General features: G+C 40.7%; 1 protein-coding gene across 1 annotated transcript in view; it reads left to right on the forward strand.

Moving 5' to 3' along the window:
• The window catches only part of NYAP2 (neuronal tyrosine-phosphorylated phosphoinositide-3-kinase adaptor 2), a 312,055-nt gene that overhangs the window by 191,930 nt on the left and 102,499 nt on the right, over positions 1 to 17,626 (forward strand). The window contains exon 5 of the mRNA XM_055573610.1: positions 1,887 to 2,978. Within this exon, the coding sequence (XP_055429585.1) occupies positions 1,887 to 2,978 (1,092 nt within the window). The remainder of the gene's footprint in view (positions 1 to 1,886; positions 2,979 to 17,626) is intronic.

Consider the following 17,626-nt stretch of genomic DNA (forward strand, 5'->3'; position numbering starts at 1 on the left):
TGGTTTTACTTTATTTGGGCCCAGATTTTTGTATATAATTTGATAATTTACTTAAACCATATAAAGTGAACATGCATGGTAGATTTCAAAACCAATAAAAATTTATTACCAGTAAGAGATACAGAGAGGAACTATTAGTCACTTTGGGTCCTGCCTAAAGAATCTTCTGGGTCGTTTTCATCCCATTATGTCCCTAGATTTTTCTTATTTGACATGAAAAGGCTCTACTGCTGTATCACCCCACCCTGGAAACGGCATCTAGTTTTTTCCTACTGTAAGTTAAAGGAAAAGTATACATAATATTAAGAAACTTCCCTCAACAAGCTGTTTGATTGTAATGAGTGAAAAAAATCATCATGGGAACAATGGAGCAGAATATTTGAAAGCAGGAATGACCTAGAAAAGAAGTGAGCAATATAGCCACTGCTAGAGTATGTGATGGGTTCTCTTTCTCAGAAGATATGATTGATGTTTAGCGAAGCCACCTAAATAAACTTTAAGCACTTGATTCTCCTATAGTAAGTTTTAGAAGACTTTCTGTATCACAGGTTATACTAATTGAAAAACAAAACTAAGGAAATTTGGGGTATTTCCTGCTTTGTGCCTTGAGACCTCCTCTCCCTTCAAGCTGCAAATTATAGAGAAGTCTGTTCTTTTCTCATAGTTTTATACCTATAAACTAAACTGTCAACTTACATTGTATGCTATCACTTACCACAATGAACTACATTCTGCCACATTGGATAAAAATGATAATCATTATAATTCTGTATCAGCACAATGCAATAATGAGATAATAACAAAACTTCAGTACCTTCCCTGCATGCTAAACAATTGTTTGCAGTCACAGACACATTGCCTGTTTGGCCCTCCTGGATGGAGTCAGAAGTTTATACTCCATTGCAAGGAGGACTTCCAGCAGGCTGTGGAATATACTTGTATGTACATCTATTGTGAGTTTCCAGAAGTTATTCTTGAAGCTTGCACATCATTCTCTGGATTATTCTCTTGTAAAACTCTCTAGGGGCTTCTTATGTGTCAGGGCAATAAATTCATTCCAAGACAGCATTTGGAATATCATGAGAGACCTTCTGAACAAAAACAGAATACACCATAATCAACACTACCTGGAGATTTGGAGATTAACTTGTCTAGCCTCATAAGATGTTCACATCAATTTCCCCTGATGTATCAGCCCCATCTGTATAAAAGTTATTTGTCTGAACCAAGACAGAGATTAAGTCTAGCAGGCTGGAACATTTTTATCCCAAATGAAAGCAAGATGTGATCATGTGTAATAGCCATATCATTAAATGGGCACAGTCCCCATGGTGTTATTATAACCATTTGTTCTAACAGAAACTGTTTTGTTTTTTTTCCCTTAAGTTTCTTTGTTGCTTAATTGGTAGAGGTTGATTTGTATCAAATATGTGATTGTTTTTATCCAATTTGTGTCATCTGAAAGTTTCTATTTAGAAATTCTAAGACAGTGGTGAAGAGTTCTGGCCTTAATGCATTTATCAGTGTTGGATTATTAATATTAAGTTGAAGATAAATATTACTACGGTTTTCACATCATGTTTTTCTAAATATTGAAATGTTTGATTTCTGTTGCAATTTTAGTCTATGCCTCCATCTAGAAATGATTCAGGTTACCCCTTCCCTCATAAGTTTAGAGTAGTAAAGTGTTAGTGGTTCAGGGGTGTCTGACTCTTTGTGACCGCATAGACTGTAGCCCGCCAGGCTCCTCCATCCATGGGATTCTCCAGGCAAGAATACTGGAGTGGGTTGCCATTTCCTTCTCATTAGAGTAGGAAAGCCACCTGCAAGTCATATCTGAAAGTTTTACTATCGTACTCATCTGTTTTACTGTTTTCTTCTTTTAGTGTCAACCAAGCCAAGACCCCACAGTGATGAATATTCAAAGAAGATTCCTCCTCCCAAACCAAAACGGAACCCGAACACTCAGCTCAGTACATCTTTTGACGAAACGTATATCAAAAAGCACGGACCCAGGAGGACCTCACTCCCGCGGGACTCCTCCCTCTGCCAGGTCAGCAGCCCTGCAGGGGACCCCGAGGAGGAGGAGCCCGTGTACATTGAGATGGTGGGGAACATTCTCAGAGACTTCCGGAAGGACGATGAGGACCAGAGTGAGGCCGTCTACGAAGAAATGAAATACCCCATTTTTGACGATCTAGGCCAAGACTCAAAATGTGACCTCGACCATCACAGCTGTTCTTCGCAGTGTGCTACTCCCACGGTGCCTGACCTGGACTTGGCCAAGTCCTCAGTGCCATGTACTCCAAAGGGTTTGCTCTGTGACATACCCCCGCCCTTTCCCAACCTGCTGTCTCATAGACCCCCGCTGCTGGTGTTCCCCCCGGCCCCGGTGCAGTGCTCCCCCAACTCGGATGAGTCTCCGCTCACCCCGCTGGAGGTCACCAAGCTTCCTGTGTTGGAAAACGTGTCTTATATGAAACAGCAGGCTGGGGCCTCTCCATCCTCCTTGCCATCGCATGCCTCCGGCCACGCGAAAGTGGAGAAAGACCAGGCCGGAGCCCTGGGGCCAGTTCCCACCTCCTCCGTGCTCTCCTCGTCTCCTCCCCCGCCCTCCACTCTGTACCGAACGCAGTCGCCGCACGGCTACCCCAAAAGTCACTCCGCTTCCCCATCGCCTGTGAGCATGGGCAGGTCCCTGACCCCGCTCAGCCTCAAAAGGCCCCCACCCTACGACGCCGTGCATTCGGGCAGCCTCTCCAGGAGCTCGCCATCAGTGCCTCACTCCACCCCCAGACCGGTGTCAGACGGGAGCAAGATGGTCAACGCCGCGGTCAATACCTACGGCTCGGCTCCGAGCGGCTCCCGGTCCAGAACCCCCACGAGTCCTTTGGAAGAGTTAACCAGCCTCTTTACCTCGGGGCGCAGCCTGCTGAGGAAGTCGTCCAGCGGCCGCCGCTCTAAAGAACCTGCAGAGAGTAAGTGCACAGACGCTGTCCTTTGTGACTTGAGTGCAAGGAAGCCCTTGATGTACAGATAAGGCACGTGGTATGTGGGCTTGGCGGGGCTTCCCAGGTGGCTCAGTGGTAAAGAATCCGATTGCAAATGCAGGAGACCAGGGTTCGATCCCTGGGTCGGGAAGATCCCCTGGAGAAGGAAATGGCAACCCACTCCAGTATTCTTGCCTGGGAAAGCCCATGGACAGAGGAGCCTGGTGGCTATAGTCCAGGGGGTCACAGAGGACAGGACTTAGTAACACAGCAACAAAGTGAGCTTTGGTCCTTTTAGTTGAAAGCTCAAGATGCGTGATTTTTTTTTTTTCACCATACCAAAGGAAATATTGCCTTCTTACAGGTCCTTAAAAGTGAAAGACAGAGGCAGGGCCGTCGGAGGCAGAGATGAACATGCGGGTTTGAGGATGGGGGAGGGGGTTGTGAGCCAAGAAATCAGAAAACTTCTAGAACATTGAAGAGTCCAGGGAACCCATTCTCTCCTAGACCTTCAGAAAGAATGGGAGCCCAGCCTACAGGCTTGATTTCAGTCATGTGAAACACGTTTCAGACTTCTGTCTTCTAGAATTTCGAAGTAGTAAATTTGTGTCATTTTTTTTTAAGCTGCCCAAACAAAAAAGGAACTAGTGTGTTCTGAAAGAACTGAAAGTGACGGTCTGCACAATATAATATATTAAAAAGAGGAATCGGTTTTAAATTTAAAATGAAGTGTAAGATCTCAATTTAAGTGACCCCTGGAAGTCTAACAAAGAAAACATATTAGTATAAAAATTTTTAGGTACGTCTTGATTTGGCAGGAAATTATACATTCAAACATGGAATTGGTAAGTGTTAAAATTGCCTTATATTAAAAACTGCTCGAGCAAATCTGTATTAGAAAGCCTTTACTGGAAAGAGAGCAATTTGAATAGAATTATTACTTTTTAAAAAAACAACAAATTATTCTCTCCGCATACTCCATGTTGCTACATCCTTACCTTCCTGCTAAACTAGACTAGGCTTGCTGTTTCCCTTTTAAAGCCCTTGGTAATTAGCATCTTATTCCTATGGTACTTTTCCTAGATCTATCAACACATAAATTACAGAAAGATTGTTAATGATAAGTAGGTGGGGAACATGATATTTACCACTGAATTTCAAAGACTAGGGATTGTCTCTATCTGAAGGACTAACGCTTTTGTGAGATCCAAATCACTACGTAAAGATTTTGTAAAGTCAAAACAGATCCCAGTTTTCTCAATGTTCATTTCATTAAATTACACTGTTTTCCTTTATTTAAAAATGTCTTAGGGCACTTAAGCTGAAACGTAATCATTTACATCTCCAATGATGCCATAGGATTCCTAAAGAATCCACCAGCCAACGCAGGAGACGAGACGCAAGAGACAAAGTTTCCGTCTCTGGGTCGGGAAGATCCCCTGGAGTAGGAAATGGCAACCCGCTCCACTGTTCTCACCTGGAAGATTCCTTGGATAGAGGAGTCTGGCAGGCTACAAGTGACTGAGCACACAGGCATTCATGCAGTTACACTGAGAAACTTCTTTAAAGGAAAAGAACTCTTCAGCATGTCTGATGAAGATGGTGATGAAATTCCATAGATAATTAATATTCATTAGTGGTTATAAGCAACTTATCTTTTTCCTCTTTAATCAGAAAGATTGATGAAAACATTAACTTCTTACTACCAGACATATTCACAACTCAGCGTTGTTTCCGCTTTGGCCCAGCCTCTTCATTCTTTCTGGAGCTATTTCTCTGTTCTTCCCAGGAGCATTCTGGACACCTGCTGACCTGTGAGGCTCATTTTCTGGTATCTTGTCTTTTTGTCATGTCTTCAACTCTGAATGATTGAGTTGGTTTAAACATACATCTAGTAAGCTTTTTGGAAAAAGGTGGAAAAAAATTATGGAGAAGACTTTACTCTCAAAATACATATTGGTTAGTATGAAATTAGTAGAAGTTTAATCCTAGAATTGGTGAAATGAGCCGGTGTTCCCCCTACCTACCAATTTCTTTGGACATTTCTTAACAGCTCCAGCTGGCAGTTATACCAATTAGCTAGAAAAAGTATATGTAAAAAAAGTGATTAACTAATGAAGTTATTTCAAGAAAAATCCATCTGTTAGAATCAGACTATGTGCTATATGTCACAGACTTTCCTATTCAACTCCAAAATGAGCTTTGTATGCGTCTAAAACCAAGCTTGTACATGGAAAAGTGATCTAGGCTCTTTATAGCTTTTTAGAGATCTGAGGATTAAATTCCTTTCCATATGTTATTAACTGTGCATCAGCTCTTCAGAGAAAGGTCATGCCCTGAGTTATATCAATTTCAATGTTTTACTTTATCATATGGAAGGGAGGAAAAATGCACATAGAATTTCTAACGAGTAATCCAAAGCCATTTTTTTTTTGACTCAGGAAGAAAATAGAAAAACACTGTCTGATTTTAACACAATCACAGGGGCTCTTAGAATCATCCTGTGATTCAAAATATAGATCCAAAAGTGTTGATAGCTGAGAGTTTACCTACAGTTACTGCTGCCCTCAGTGATATAACTATCCGCTTCCCTCTTGACAGATAGGATTTGTAAACACTTGCCCATAACATGGGGAGAGGATAAGTGATATGAAGTAGTATACCATTCATGACCCCTGAGTCACATTCTTTTTTTTTTTTTTTTTTGCATTTCAGAAATAAAAGTAAGACTTGTATCTCTGTGCTCCATACCCCACTAAGTTTCACTGCTGCTGCTGCTGCTAAGTCGCTTCAGTCGTGTCCGACTCTGTGCGACCCCAGAGACGGCAGCCCACCAGGCTCCCCCATCCCTGGGATTCTCCAGGCAAGAACACTGGAGTGGGTTGCCATTGCCTTCTCCAATGCAGGAAAGTGAAAAGCGAAAGTGAAGTCGCTCAGTCGTGTCCGACTCTTTGCGACCCCATGGACTGCAGCCCACCAGGCTCCTCCATCCATGGGATTTTCCAGGCAAGAGTACTAGAGTGGGGTGCCATTGCCTTCACTAGAAATGTTCATTTTGCTAATATTCTGATATTCAATTCAAAGCAAATATAATCTTTTGGCTTTAAAAAGCTATGTCAAATAAAATGTATCCCTTCAACTCTTATTTTTAATAATCTCTAAAAGATACACCTAATTTAATAATTTCATGTCTTAGAGGCTTATAATTATTGATGGGGTTTGGGAAATAGGAAAGAGTTAAAATAATACAGTAGTGTTAGACTATGAATCAATTTCATTTTGCTTCACAGTTTTCTAAGTACAGCCTTCACATTAATTGAAGCATGTTTTTTTAGGAAGCATTTTTTTTTAAACTCAGAAGCATGCTTTTCCTAGTTGATCTGGCATTATTTTGTTATTTAACTATGCATGAGCATAGTAATGATAAATTTATGTAAACTGGTTCTTATTAGTATTTTTAAAATCTGTGCAGTGCTATATGCTTAGTTGCTCAGTTGTGTCCAGCTCTTTGTGACCCCATGGACTGCAGACTGCCAGGCTCCTCTGTCTATGGGGATTCTTCAGGCAAGAATACTGGAGTGGATTTTCATGCCCTTCTGCAGGGGATCTTCCCAACCCAGGGATTTAACTCAGGTCTCCCACATTGCAGATGGATTCTTTACCATCTAAGCCACTATATATCACCTGTATACTGATAAAGAAGATAGCAAACATGTTAGAAGTGATTAACTTGTATTTTATTATTCCACATTTCTTTGTCTATATGAGAAGTAGGTGAAGTATTGCATTGGCCAAAAAGTTGAATAAACCTTTGGTCAACCCAATACAAATATGCTTTGTGGTGAATTTTCTACTTATCATTTTTATCTTCCTTTTACACATTCTTTTTCTATATATCCTTTGATTGGAATCTAGAACACTTAGGTCGTGAATAGGCCATTTTGTTTTAATAAATCAAAAGCCCTGAATCATAGAAACTATTAGCCAGAATCAAGTGAGAAAAAAAGAAAACTCTTTTATCCTCTCAAATAAATCTTTTAAAAATAAAGTTCAGCCTATATTTAATATAAATGCATGAATGTATGTTCCTATGAAAATGTATGAGGCATAATGAAGGATATAATTAAATTTATGGTATACTTGAGGGACAAAATGCAACAGAAAAGTTAAAAGTGGAAAAGTGGAAAGAGAAACTTTAAAGAAAAAAATAGAAACATGAAACAGCAAAGAGAAGCAATAAATTAAAAATACTGAGGCACCAAGAAGCATACACAAAAAATGCACACAGCAAGTCAAGTGGTCACATAAACAAATATAAGTGCCAACCAATGAAGCACATACAAGGTACACAGAAAACCAGAGGAGAAACACCGAAACACAGTAGGGTCAACGAAAGATCAAAGAAAAATAAAGATGTAAGCTCATTCTTCTGGTACTGTTGCATGAGTGCTAAGTTGCTTCAGTCGTGTTCAACTCTTTGTGACCTTACAGACCTTAGCCCACCAGGCTCCTCTGTCCATAGGATTCTCTAGGCAAGAATACTGGACTGGGTTGCCATGGCCTCCTCCAGGGAATCTTCCTGACACAGGGATTGAACCCACGTCTCTCGTGTCTCCTGCATTCGCAAGCGGGTTCTTTACCACTGCCACCACCGGGGAAGCCTATGAAAGTGAAAGTCACTCAGTCGTGTCCGACCCTTTGTGACCCTATGGACTGTACAGTCCATGGAATTCAGGCCAGAATACTGGAGTGGGTAGCCTTTCCCTTCTCCAGGTGATCTTCCCAACCCAAGAATCACACCCAGGTCTCCAGCATTGCAAGTGGATTCTTTACCAGCTGAGCCATAAGGGAAGCCCAAGAATATTGGAGTGGGTAGCCTACCCTTCTCCAGTGGATCTTCCCGAGCCAGGAGTCGAACCAGGTAATCAATCCAATATCAATCAATTCCTATATATATATATATATATTTATTTTCCCATCCCTTTAATAAGACTCCCTTTTAAGACTTTTGGATGCTATGTTACATATTTACAATTGTAGATATACATATGTCCTTTGGGTCTGATGACAGACAGTTGGGAATCAGATGTAACTTTTGCCTTTCCACTTACTTTCTTAAACAACAACAACCCCAAACCATCAAACAAGCAAAATAACCCCATACCCTCCACCTCCCATATGCATGCCTTTTTCATTGTTTAAGTAGCTTGAGGTCAAGTGATTCCTAAAATATTAGTCATTGCAGGCAAAGCAACTGATCCAATTGACTCTTACTTATTTAATTAAAACATAATTTTAAATTAGAAAAACAATGATTTTGGAAGGTTGTATGTGTATAGTACCCCATTTTAAAGAAAAAGGAAGGGTATATGAATATCAGGGTGTTTGACTCAGGGTCACTGTTGTGATCAGCACTGCGTGGGTACCGTGTGCTAACACTTGAGACGTGTCCAGCAAGATGGCCTGAACAAGGGAGGCCTCACACAGGGGTGGCCCTCATTGTCCCGTCACTTGTAGTAGCAGTGACAGTACTGATAGATTAACTGTGATACTGAGGTCTCCTCCAGTGGGACTGTTTGAGGTTGTAGAGCTCACTAGTCCTCTATAGCTCTACTATTTAAATTCACTTAAATTCTTCTGTCTGTCTCTTGTGGTTTTCCTGCCTGCTCTGGCTTGCAGGTAGTTTTATTGATGGATCTGGCCTCTCCTCCCCTCCCCTTCTTCCCTCTTTTCCTTTTGCACTTTTCCTCATTGTATTATCATATCATTAATCAGTTTTGGACCAAGAAACCAGATATCCAAACTTTTCTGTGGAGCCTCTCATCGAACTTAAGTGCTTGACCTGCAGTGTAGGGACTTTGTGACTTTCACTTTCAAAGGCCACATGAATCCATTTGCTTAGTCTTGGATGAAGTTCTCAGATTCATGTCTGAGATGGTCAGGGGTGACCATTTCTGAGAACTCAGCTGTCCTGGGAAACATGAAACTAATGTTAACTTACACATTTTGTTTAGCCCATTGGAAATATTGTTTCCTAGTAAAATCTGGCAAGCACACTAGCTAAGGACTTTATTTTTCTCTCCTGTTAATTCCTGTGAAAGTAGAGACTGACAAAGAGTGGGTTGGACAGAGAAGCTGAGGGGAAGGGTGGGGAAGAGAACCCAGGAGCCTGAATCTTGCATTTACTGTGGGGAATGGGTGAGCCTTCAGCCTGTTACTGCCCACTGCCCAGCATGCTGACTATGAGCAGAACTTCCATTTGCATGGTGACTAGAAGCCACCTGGCCAGTGTTGAAGGGTGAAACCTGGAACCTCTTGAACATACAAATCCTCCAAAGGCTCCAATCCTCCAAAGGAGTGGTAAAGAACCCACTGGCCAATACAGGAAACATGAGGGAAGTGGGTTCAATCCCTGGATCAGGAAGAACCCCCTGGAGGAGGGCATAGCAACCCAGTCTGTATTCTTGCCTGGAGAATCCCATGGACAGAGGAGCCTGGTGGGCTACAGTCCATGGGGTTGCAAAGAGTTGGACCCAGCTGAAGCGACTGAGCATTCATGCAGAACAGTTGAAGAGATATCTGAGGATATAACAAGGAGAATTCCAGAAGATCTGGCAAGATCAGAGCCTATAGGTTCTGCTAAACTTCCTAATCTAAACTTTACAATCCTTGTCAGGTTCTTTTCCTGCTGTTTATTGATTGCCCTCCTGCTCAGAGTCCCACACTGTGGCCTCAAACTGGTTTCTGTCTTAGCAGGACTCCTTCCAGTAGCTCAGAAGGAAAATTGAGCCCTCCTCTGGGTTATGATGATGTCCTCAGGCCAGGACTGTGGAGACGTGCTCCCAGGAATATCCTTAGGTCGTTCAAAGTACAGTGGGCAAAGGACCTTGTGCATTATTTTCACCTGCCTGTTACTAAAAATACAGATTCCTGGGCTTTATCATAAATAGACCTGTTCAATGAAAAATTTTGGAGCTTGGGCCTGTGATCTTGACTTTTTGGTAATCCTCAGTAATGTTTATGGCTGTACATGTGTGCTAAGTCGCTTCAGTCATGTCTAACTATTTGCAACCTCATAGACTCTAGCCCTCCAGGCTCCTCTATCCATGGGAGGAGGAGCCCATGGACAGCCCAAGAGAGCCCTTGTCTCTCTCTCCAGACGAGAATACTGGAATGGGTTGCGATTCCCTTCTCTGGGAATATTTATGGCTAATATCCAACAATAACTCAGGGGTATATGGCTAAATATTATCAACACTATTTACTGTGTCCAAGAGAAACCTGTAATACATCAATACTTTGAGTTTGCTTTCTAATAAACACAGGCAGGGAAAAGGAAAGGAGGGAGGGAGGAGTAAAATTGAGATAACATGAAATGAGTAAATATTGTTTTTCTTTCCTTAAGTCAGTTACTGATTAGTTGACAGCTTGCCAAAAAAGACAGTCAGGGTCATTTGATTGAACCAGCAGGGAAAACAATTTCACTACCTCCAGTTTCTTCTGGAGACCTTGAGAGTTTAACAGCGTATCAGGTAGTGGACGATGTGTGAAAAACATCCATTCTTGTTCTTAAAACCTTCTTGCATGCCAGGTATGTGTCATTTCTTCTTCTCCTTTTTTTTTTTTTAATTTTTATTGCAGTATAGTTGCTTTACAATGTTGTGTTAATTTCTGTGTACAGCAAAGTGAATAAGCTGTATGTATACATACATTCCCTGTTTTTAAGATTTCCTTTGCATTTAAGTCACCAGAGAGCATTGAGTAGAGTTCCCTGTGCTATACGGCATGTTTTCATTAGATATCTATTTTATCGTAGTGTATATATGTCAATCCCAATCTCTCAGTTTACCCCATCCCTTTCTTCCCCTTCCTGGTATCCGTAAGCTTGTTCTCTACATCTGTATCTCTATTTCTGCTTTGCAAATAAGTTCATCTGTATGTGTCATTTCCTTCCTCTGAATTTCTTGACTCTTAAATTTGAGAACCACTGTTAAGAACTGCTTCAGGAAGGAGTTGTTTCTGTTGGTTATACAGTCAGGAGAATTTGAGACTCAGGCCAACAGCAGTCTTCACCCCAGAGGTCTGTTTAGATGGGTCTAGACCATTCAAGGGGGAGAGCTAGACAGAGCAGAATGGTACCCACAGATGGAGCCATGATACACAACCAGGGTGTGCTATCTAGGGAGGTTCCCCAGGCCACAATCTAGCCAATGTAGTAGAGCAGAACAAGAGAATGGGGGTCTTCCTTCTGGGACACTGGAGGGGATGAGGAAAGCAAGGAGGAGGTCTAACTGTCATAACTGAGCCAAGCATCTCAGTAATTAGAGCTAACAATATTAATGGGGAAATGAGGTGATGAGCTTCTTGGGAAATGTTTCTGCCTCAAACAGGTTTGCCTCAGAAATGATTTCAACATGAACTAAGTATGATGGAATTCATCCGAGAAGTAGTGTTGAGGACTCAGGGAAAGAATGCAGCCCTAATCTTTTCCTTCAGAATGCTTCCGAAACAAGAGTAGGATGGACTTGCTTTTCTGCCATTGCCTCTGTGCCATACAGAGTCCGAAGCATTTTACTTGTATTCCACCTTCACTGCAGTACTAGGAGGTAGGTAATATTAACACTGCCATTTTAAAGATAGGAGAAGCTGAGGCATAGCTTACCCAGAGTCACATACGGAGTAAATCTAAGGCTTGAATCCAGATTATTTGGCTTCAGGGTTTTGGGTCTTAATGATACTTTATCTATACTTGTCAGTCTCCCCGATTACTTTCCCATCCAATTTCCTTAAAATACACCAGTACCATCAAAAACTCTAATGTCTCATACTGCTGTTGCTCCCAGAGTTATCGGCTGGATAAGATAAAGCTGGATCTATACCTAAATGACATGGACCACTTCATATTTGTCATCAGCTTAGGAAGGGAGAGGAAAACCTTTTCAGGACCCTCCAACATTCACTTTGGATTATCCTAGTCACTCTGATGAAGAAGGTAATGGCACCCACTCCAGTATTCTTGCCTGGAGAATCCCATGGATGGAGGAGCCTGGTAGGCTGCAGTCCATGGAGTCGCTAAGAGTCAGACACGACTGAGCGACTTCATTTTCACTTTTCACTTTCATGCATTGGAGAAGGAAATGGCAACCCACTCCAGTATTCTTGCCTGGAGAATCCCAGGGATGGGGGAGCCTGGTGGGCTGCTATCTCTGGGGTCACACAGAGTCGGACACGACTGAAGCGACTTAGCAGCAGCAGCAGTCACTCTGAAGGGATTTTCTGGACCCCAGGCCTCTGAGCTGTCATTGAAGGACTGTGGTCTGCCCAGTGGGCCTCACAGTCACCTAAATGGCCTGGCAGAGAGACCATGAGCACTCATCTCAATGCCTTTAACCATAACTTAGGGATGCTTGGACATGTTTATTTGGGCTGAGAGGTTTATAGTACTGAGCTACCAACTAGATGATTCATCTTCCAGGAATATAGGGCTTTTGCCCACACTTCCTTGCATCTTGTCCATAACTAAGCAGTATCTTGGTGGCTCAGGGCTGCCCCAAGAGGAAAAAAAACACTCCATGGATTAAAAAAAAAAAAAAAAAATCAGCCAATGCCCAAAGGCAATGAGAGCCTTAGCATCACTCACCTAGAAAATGATCTAGTGAAACAAACAAACAAAATCTCCTAAAGAGGCCCTTGTAAAATGCTTCTTGGCTTGATTTCTTTTCTCTTCAGATTTATGTTAATGTGTACTTGGCAGAATCAGACACCAATCTTTAAACACACACACACACACACACACGCAGTTCTTTAAGAACACACTGGCCTATTTAATTATTATTTTTTTTAAAGTTAAACAATTTTTTTCAAGATGATGAAGTTAAATAATATATAAGTAAAATCCCTTGATTTTGAAAATGCATGTGACTCCTTGGCTAATGGGACCATGACACTACCTGTTTTCCTCATTCGGTTTCTCTTAGGATTGCAACATAGAATCACTGAAGAAGACATAATTTCATAAATAATTGCTCACCTTTCTGGGAGTAGACTGCAGCTGTCTTTGATTGATGCAGGCAGACATGTTTATTCCCCGTGTTTATGTTCTCTGGCTGCTGAATCTTTAAGTGCAATTTCTTGTCAGCAATTTAATCAGCAATTCTCTCCATTAAGAAGAACCCTCCCTGCTTTAGGCTTAAAAAATGCAGAAACATTTTCAATTCAGACATAAAGCTAATCTAGTCAATTTTTTTTTAAGCCAGGATTTCCTTAGTTTGTATTCAGTATACTAGGACTGATTTCCTTTTCTTCTGTTGAATTATCTCAAACAGAAAATTCAGTTTCTGATTTGTATTTGATATCATGTGTTTTCAACAGTTTGACATCTACGAGAAATTAAATGGTAGGTAAAAGTAGAGTGAATATTCTTTGGAAGGACTGTTGCTGAAGCACCAATAGTTTGGCCACCTGATGTGAAGAGCTTGGAAAAGACCCTGATATTGGGAAAGATTGAGGGCAAAAGGAGAAGTAGGCAACAAATGGTTCGATAGCATCACCAACTCAATGGACGTGAATTCAGGCAAACTCCAGGAGATAATGGACAGAGGAGCTGTAGCCCATGCTGCAGCCCATGGGGTCACAAAGAGTCAGACATGACTTAGCAACTAAACAACATCAACAATAAATAAAGGGTTTCTTATCAGTCACATAGTTCCTCACATGTGTTCTACATTTTCATATGATCTAGAAGGCTTGGCAGGGCCTGGACATCGTAAGAGATGGTTTTCTTCTTGGCTGAACCATTTAAGACGCTTTGACAACTTTGGATCAATCAGTTCATCTCTTAATGCCTTAGTTTTCTCACTTTTCAGATGAGACTATTAAGTGCTCAAACTGTGAATCTCTTTGGGCTCTGCTGTTTGATACATCTGTGGATTATTGAATGAGCTGTAGATCCCCAAACAAATGACCACTTCCTGCCTCTGAAGCTTTCTTTCTGATGCTGTTTTATCTTGCGGAAAGGATTCCTCCAGTAACTCCATAAAACAAAGTCTAATGGCACAGAGTCGGACACGACTGAAGTGACTTAGCAGCAGCAGCAGCAATGCTTGGATCATGGCTTGCATCTTGATTGACTTTTTCTTATGCTATTGTCTAGAAATAATCTCTCTTTCAATTCTTGGAGCATTATATACATCTGTGATGGTATGTGTCTTATTCTGACCTATTGTAAAGTTGCTTTTTTTTCTGTTTTATTCCCCGTTAAGACATATGGCTAGGGAGATCAAGGGCCATACCTTTTCATCATTTTGTTTCATGTAGCACTTGGCTCAATGCAATCTTTCCCAAAGTTGATACAGGATAAGTATTTATTGAACTTGTTGAAATAATAGGCATAGTGACTTGAGAGAGCTATTGAAGAAACAAAAGCCATAAGAGAAATGTTTGACCATTAAGTAAAAAAAAGAGAAAAAATCAGATCCTATGACTTAGAAAATTCTACACTGAAATCAATATAGTCATTCAGCCAAAAAGGAACTATACTAAATGCTAAATTCATTGCTTCTGCACTTAAATATCCTATTTAAAAGAATGCCCATTTCATTCTAGGCAGATTTATTAGGGGAAAGATATAAAGATTATAGCCATAAAGCATTTAAATGTGGGTCATTTTGTAGATGTCAGATCATCACCAGTTCCTGTACAAATGGATAGCTGAAAAAAAATTGATCACGTCTCAACATTTGGAGATAGAGAGATGCATTTTTCATGAAGAAATAACAGAGACTAACATCTTAAAGAAGGAATTTGAATCTGCTTAACATTATGCATTATTGAACTCAAATAGTAAAGAGAATAAGAACACATTCAGCTATGTCATTTTACCTCCTTGGTGAAAAAGCACTGCATAAACCAAGGGAGTTATTATTATGGGACCACTGGTCTTAAATGAATGTGTTTCCAGGTAAGAATTTGTTTAAATTATAAAATATTTGAAAAGCTTTTTTTTTTAAATTTTCAGAAAGATCAATTTTCAGAATTCAATAAATGGATGGCAATTCTGAATTTAATGAAGTGTCTGTAGTGGTGCATGGTGTTTCTCGGCTGAAGCAAACTCATTATTGTTGTTAGTTGATGGGAGCTGGGTTAATTAAATGTTCCACTCCTGGTAGAATAACCAATCAACTGAAGAATCTGGGCTATTGCTATTCCCAAATGAAAGGAGTAAAAATGCTATAAAGAATCTAAGAGGGGAGGAGGGAGGATTAGTAACATGGATTTGGAAGCAGAATATCCTGTCTAGCCAGATACACCCCGAACATATGAACTGAAAGGAAAAAATTCAAATACAGAAGTCTGGAATAGTCTTGTAACAATTGAAGGTAGAAAGAATACTTTCCCCAGATTTTCTTCTGGTCAAATTTCAGTTATATTCAAAAATATATCATTTTTTTAAATGTTTTGCATCTGTGCCCTTGTTACAGATGGAACTGATATAATTAAATTGAGAAAGAAAAAGGATAGTAAAACTATAGAATCATAAAGTAAAGATTGGCGGTATCCGTGTATTGTCCAATCCTAGATCCACCCATGTCACTGCTGCTGCTGCTAAGTCACTTCAATCGTGTCTGACTCTGTGTGACCCCATAGATGGCAGCCCACCAGGCTCCCCCATCCCTGGGATTCTCCAGGCAAGAACACTGGAGTGGGTTGCCATTGCCTTCTCCAATGCAGGAAAGTGAAAAGTGAAAGTGAAGTTGCTCAGTCGTGTCCGATTCTTAGCGACCCCACAGACTGCAGCCCACCAGGCTCCTCTGTCCATGGGATTGTCCAGGCAAGAGTACTGGAGAGGGGTGCCATTGCCTTCTCCGACCCATGTCGCTATGGGTGGGTAATTCTAAAGTGGTCTCTGTTCCCGTGACACAAATAAGAAATCAATATTTCTAGGAACTTGGAAACTGGGAAAAGTTTTAGATGTTAGGACCCCCCAACAGAAGGATCAGAGCTGAAACACAGCATTATTCTCTTTACATTATCAGATTTTGAATCTCAAAGTTACCTCTTTAATTTTTTGATTGATAAGTTATTAACTACTTATGATTAAGGACAAGAGAACTCTGTCAAAACGATGAAAGGCTTTTGTCAAAGAAACTTGACCAAGCTTTTGTGCAAAAGAACTTTTAAATCTAAGAAATTAAAACAGATTGCCTGAGAGTCATCCTTCTTTGATTGATTGCTAATCTCACTCGAAGCCTGCAAAACTCACTTTGACTTCTAGACCATGCTTTGTTTGTGATCAGTGAATATAAATGATAATAAAATTGTCCATCTGTGTTTCAGAAAAAGCAGCTAGATTCTACACCCAGCCATGATACTCATTTCCTTTTCATGGCCAAGACATTCAAGTGAATGTTTACTTGCTGCCTTCATTTCCTATCTCCCATCCCATCTTTCATTTCCTACAAGCTGGCTTCCTCTTCTACTCACTCCAGAGTCACTAAGGGCTTCCTCACTGGCCTCTGGACCTTTCCTCTTTTGGACGAGAAAACATCACAGAACATTTGATATTCTTAATTCCTCCATCTGAGGGCATTCTTGGTTCTCATGCAATATGATGTCCGTATTAACAATTAATTTTGAACTCTATCCATTCAGCTTCCTTTTTGCCTTTTCAACTAAACGGTCAGGACATAGTGGTAAGTCTTTTTTTTTTTTTTTTCCCAGCACCTGAACAATTAGCACATTTTCTGGCACAGAGGACATTTTTGTCAATATGTATTCCTTGAATGATCAAATGACTGGCTAAATTGAATGAATGTGTGTCCAGTCTCTACAATTGAATGATTCATTTTTGAGCGGAAAGACTATGTGTGTGCTGTGTGCTAAGTTGCGTCAATTGTGTCCGAGTCTTTGCAACCCCATGTGCAATAGCCTGCCAGGCTCCTCTGTCCATTGGATTCTCCAAGCAAGAATACTGTAGTGGGTTGCCACTCCCTTCTGCGGGGATCTTCCCGACCCAGGGATGAAACCTGGGTTTCCTGCACTGCAGGTAGATTCTTTACCGTCTGAACCACCAGGGAAGTGAAGCGCATTTATTATCTAATTTCCAGAAGATGATAAGGAGTTTAGAATGAATCTTCATTTCTATACTTTCGTTTGTTCTTAAAAATCCTTTTGTTTGACCAGCTTAAAAAGCCATCTTGGTATAATGCAAGGTAGATGGGAGGGGGATCACTTAATATATATAAATGGAAAAGAAACAGGAATCAGATATCATGGGGTCAAAAGATGAATTTATCACTGAACAGTTGTTCTTTCAGGGCAAGTCAAATCCTCCCAGTATCAGCTTTTTCATATTCATCTCAGAGGATCATTGTGTAAAATGAAAGAAAAAATGTGTTCTAGAAAAGACTTCATAAAATATAAATAGCTGCAGAGGTCTAAGGGGTGATTGTTTGATTTTTAAATATCTGGGGAAAATAAATATTTTATACAAAAAAAAATGCAGCAAGGTCAAAACGAATTAAATTTTTAGGCAGTCCACTCTGTTCCCACAACTCTCTTCAGTTCGGTTTGGGTAAAGGATCTGACATCTTAAGTGGATCCCACACCTGATGTAAAGGAGCACATAGCAGTCAGCA

This window comes from Bubalus kerabau, chromosome 3, assembly GCF_029407905.1.
Source record: "Bubalus kerabau isolate K-KA32 ecotype Philippines breed swamp buffalo chromosome 3, PCC_UOA_SB_1v2, whole genome shotgun sequence".
Classification (NCBI taxonomy): Eukaryota; Metazoa; Chordata; class Mammalia; order Artiodactyla; family Bovidae; genus Bubalus; species Bubalus kerabau.